Source organism: Opisthorchis viverrini (genome assembly GCF_000715545.1).
Source record: "Opisthorchis viverrini unplaced genomic scaffold opera_v5_28, whole genome shotgun sequence".
Classification (NCBI taxonomy): Eukaryota; Metazoa; Platyhelminthes; class Trematoda; order Opisthorchiida; family Opisthorchiidae; genus Opisthorchis; species Opisthorchis viverrini.
This window is the reverse complement of record NW_008751684.1, coordinates 259,577-264,296: the sequence shown is the minus strand read 5'-3', so window position 1 is coordinate 264,296 and position 4,720 is coordinate 259,577. Positions and strand designations below refer to the sequence as shown.

The following is a 4,720-nucleotide window of genomic DNA, read 5'->3' as shown; positions in this document are numbered from 1 at the left end:
CGGTCAAGTGCTCGCATCTATGGTTTTCACCGATTGGAATTGTCCTCTGGAACAGAGGTGGGTCTAAACTGCCGACGGATGTTTGTCACCGTTTTCATTCTTTACTCGAATCACCACTGGACACCGCATGGTTGGTTTTACCACTTGGGCGGTTTATGCATGCCACACGCTGGCAGTGAGGGAGCTGTGCGAGCACAAGTGGCGTCCGTTCAGATGTATCGTACGACAGAGTGTGGTGGTGCTATTCTTGCTTACAGATGACGAACATCTCTCGTCCTGAAACAACTGGAAAAATATTGTGAAGGGGTACCAGATAACGCGTGTGATTAGTGTCTTGCTAGGACAAACCTGTCCAAGCATCTAGGGTAATTGCCACCAATTAAAGAGTACCATCAAATGATTTACAGGGCTCAAAATACCTTACATCCCGAGGCCGTTCTAGCTTTATCACCAATTAATCAAAATTGATCATAAAGAGACCACCATGTTCAGGTAAAACTGGCACTTGGAAGAAATTCGCTCTTTGCCTATTTGGACGACACCCATGTGCTGAAGAAGGACAGTATCTGTGGGAAGAGTTTTGCTCACCGCAACATTTCGAGCGAGAGCGGGGATCACACCCCGGAGAGTAACACATGGTTGGTCACGGCAAACGATGGTTGATCCCCCTGGGATGATTCAAAAGGACAAACTTTTCCAACACTTTCAGCCACATGAACAGGAATACAGGTAGGCGCAGAGTAGCGACAATGAAGATGAACTGATGACCGCAGCCACTTACGGTTTTATTCACATCCACGGAGAGGCGCTGGTAGCCATGCCCATGGCCCGCGTTGAAAAGTGAGAAAAGAGAGGGAGACGAGAATGAGGAGTTGAGATGCCTCTTGGAATCTTCGACAACAAGCCACTTTATTGTAAATTTGCAGGTGGCTGTCAGGTCCCTTAAAGCAACGTGATATCCCTCCTACTTCAAGTCTACAACTTGAGAAGAGAAGGTGGCTTTGGACCAATAATAGGCTGCCTGCGGAGTGTGAGACATTAGGTAAGTGACGAATCGCCCGCCTGAAGCAAGAAACCATGTGATTCAGCTTCTGTGGAGACAAGCTCTGAATATCGACTGTGGGGAGTTTAATATCCCAGAATATGACTAGTTGGGACAATGCGGTTATAATCTACTCTCCGTAAGGTGAATAGATCGTGGAAGATGTGGCTTTATTGGAGGTGAAATAATCAACCGGATTCGCCAACGCTTCCTTCCACGAGGATGACTATCGCGATGTAAAACGCTAACTTGCTCCTGGATCTAGCCGCAATATTTAGGACTCTGCCCTGAAGAGCGCGGCGTCACCGCCAGGATCCTGGAATCCCGCGACTGCCACATTCCCGCCCACATTCTCAGCCACCGACCTAGCCACAAAAAACCCAGTCCACTCACCGAGCTCCTTAATGAATTTGTCTCCACATTACATATTACCTCAGTGGACTCAAAATTTTGCCTCGATGCCTCACATGTGTTGTCTGTCCCAGATCATTTCTTAACCGAGTAATTAGCAAATGTTTTTTCAGAGGTACGGCGGGTATTTCGATCCAAAAAATTACTCAGGACCATTAAAATGCAGTGGTTCGGCCATGTACCACACATGCTAAATCATCTGTTGGAATTTTTGTTGCCATACGTACATTTTCCAGTTTGGTGTGCACACGAAGGTGGAAGACGTATGATTTATCAAAAGAGATTGTTGTTGTTGCCTTCCGCCTTTCATGATGCAGCCTTTATCACCATCCGTGAGTTAGGGTGAAGGCAGTTCTTGGTAATGCAACCTCCTTGATATTAGTTCCTTTCCGGATCGCTTCAGCACTTAGGAAAATTTGCCGAAGACCAGCACTGGATCCCTTAATTATCCACTACCTCTTAACTTCGGAACCTTGAGTTGAACGCAATAAGCCTCCTGGTTGCATGGTACCGAAACATCAGTGTCATCGGTGCCCCTTCCACTGGCACTGATAATGGGGCTCACATTTTCGACCAATCAGAGCTCGAGAGGATTACAGCCGGCAGTGACTGTTTCTCGACCAATCATATGCGAGCTGTTCTAGTCGACCTCTACAGTCCCCAATTGTGGGCAGCAGGGTTCGGGTAGGGTACTGCCTCACAACTTAACTGTGGACGTCACGTGTACTGGCCTTGCGGGCATGCGAATCCAGTCCGTCTACCGTCGCATTTGTGGTAACACCCGGCTGGCGCTACTTTAATCACGCACGCAATCAGCTTTTGCACGCAATGGAGATAGTAATTACCGAACTGGCAAATAGCAGCACGCAGAAGTGAACAATTTTTCCTCCGAAGTTATGCTAACCAACAAACGTGATGATGAATGCTGCATCCGAAAACACAGCAGATAAAGACGAGACTAACCAGACAGATCTCTTTACTACTCGGGATTCCGTAGGTCGAATTAGTGTAACAACCTTTCCACATAGGCTAAATCAACGGGCGGTCTTCTCAAGTGGAGTTTTTGCTCAGTATGGGATCACGCGAGTCTTGTGTGGCATATGTAAATAGTGGGACCTGAAGTAGCCTAAGCTATTTCAGGTTGACCCATTGATCAACCACCTCTTGCACCATACTGGTGAAGACATTGCAGTTTGCGAGCATAAAATTCACAGAATCTAGAGTTTACATTCTAATCTAACTGAGGGTCCATCCCACGCAAGCATAGTGGCAGAGACCACCCTCATTTGTACCAGATCCCCTCTGCATCACACCCTAAGAAGAAACGAAAACAAGGACAAAAGCGAATAAATAAGCTGAAGTGTCCAGAGGGCGTATTTAAGACGGATGGTATTTCGTAAGGAAGCAGCTCAGCCAAGGTCCACAAGGAGCATGGGGCTTTTTAGGTGAATTAGACGAGCAGACAGCCGAAGGTCGTTTGGGAGGACCGGATTTCATTCGATGGTTGACAGGTTGCTCGATAAAAAATAAACTATCCTTCAGCTGCAGCACTCGGTGCTTAGTTACCATGTCACCCTGGGATACTGTAGGATGCTCAAGCCTAGATCAGGGGCAGTCAAGGTGCTCAGGTTTGGTTTGAACCACAGACCTTCCGGTCTGTTCTCACCTTAGCCACTGAGAAGACGGTTAAAGCACTAGGCACTGTCTGTATCAGGGAACAGGTAGGAGCTGCAACACGTTCGGGACGATTCAGTGTAATTTTGGGTTTCAACGGAAAGGTCTCCCGCTTTTACGGGGGTGCCGACTGCAAGGCACGCCGTGAATCTTCTGCCCGTATCTTGCACCGGAGAACAATATGAGGTAGCGACACGCAGTGTTACTTCTCAAGGAGAAACCAAATTCCGAAAAACGAATCACTGCATTTTAGATTTTCCCGTGGTGAGAAGGAAGTTTGTATTTTACCCAGTCATAATGTAGACTGGGGCGACCAGTCGTCGCCTGTAAATCTAGCATGTGCCAACGTGAGGGGATTGATGGAAGCGAGATGATATAGACGAAAGACCACTGCTATCTGGACTGACTTCCGAGACATGGCCAGTGGATGAGATCGCTGGTTCGGAATTTACATCACCTGGTTATTACTGCTATGGGTGTGCTGTACTGACTTCCGAAACAGCCGATGACAACCCCACCATCTGGAGTGCCAGGACCCTTTGGCATCCAACAAAGCGATGCTACATGCGGCTAGTTGGGAGCCTCATAAGAATGAACATCCTAAAACCCAGTGTACTACGAACCAGATCTCCCCCGATCATCAGTGCGGTCAAATTTATGGCAGAGCAAGGAGATACTGACGCGTTGTGGAGTCAACTCCAGACGACTTCTCAAGCCCTATGCTGCAGATTTGTGCTGAATAAAGGTAAAAAGCTGCGAGTGTGTGCCAGCCATGCTGGTGGAGTACGGCACACTTGATAAACTTAACGAATATAAGCAAATTCAGAACCGTTGAAATTAGCTGAGGAAGCCTAATCGAAGAGCTTACAGATCTCGGACAATTAAAAAGACGGGACAGCCTAACTGGGTGTATCCCTCTATCGGTGGGTGACGGCGGATAGCTGGTGAATTGCCTTCACTGAGAAATGATCGGGGTCATGCCGTGGAAGACCACCCTTGAACGAAGCACAAGGGCTGGAATACTGCCATGTTGCCCTTGCCTAGATGGGGGCGGTCGATGGGCAGTGGTCGGGTTCGAACCTGAACCTTCGGGTCAGTAAGTTCGCCCTCTTACCCATGAGCCAATCACTGAGCATAACCCAACACTCGTTTTCTGACTGTTTCGTTCCGAGTTCCGTTGTACCAGCCCATACTACCTATGGTTCTAAGACAACAGCTGTCGAAGACCCCAAGACGTCTTGGCTGTTTCCAGAGACTGCATCTCACAGCCGCACAACAAAATACCTACTACCGCAGCCAGATATACACGCCCCTTGAGATTCGGGGATATATATTTTTACTCCATGGGTACGTCAAATCAGCAAACGCTACTCGAAGCTTACAGATTCGTACCTCATCTGTCGCACTACCATCGGAACCAATACAACTCTAAGGTGCCTCAAATGCTACACAACTTCCACCCGACCTAAAGCCGCCACCTTGACGTGGTGGTCGGGCTTGAGTTCTGCAATGATTCCGCGGGTTACACTGGCTGGAACTTCGTTCCACAAGGTGCAACCATGCCAGGAAGGCCAAAGGGGAGCAGACAGACCA

General features: G+C 48.2%; 1 protein-coding gene across 1 annotated transcript in view; it reads right to left on the bottom strand.

Annotated features, from left to right (window-relative positions):
- Positions 1-643: 643 nt before the first annotated feature.
- The window catches only part of T265_02315 (hypothetical protein), a gene marked incomplete at both ends in the record, with an annotated part of 7,469 nt that continues 3,392 nt past the window's right edge, over positions 644-4,720 (bottom strand). Inside the window, 2 exons of the mRNA XM_009166529.1 lie at positions 644-941; positions 4,257-4,382. Coding sequence (XP_009164793.1) covers positions 644-941; positions 4,257-4,382 — 424 coding nt within the window. The remainder of the gene's footprint in view (positions 942-4,256; positions 4,383-4,720) is intronic.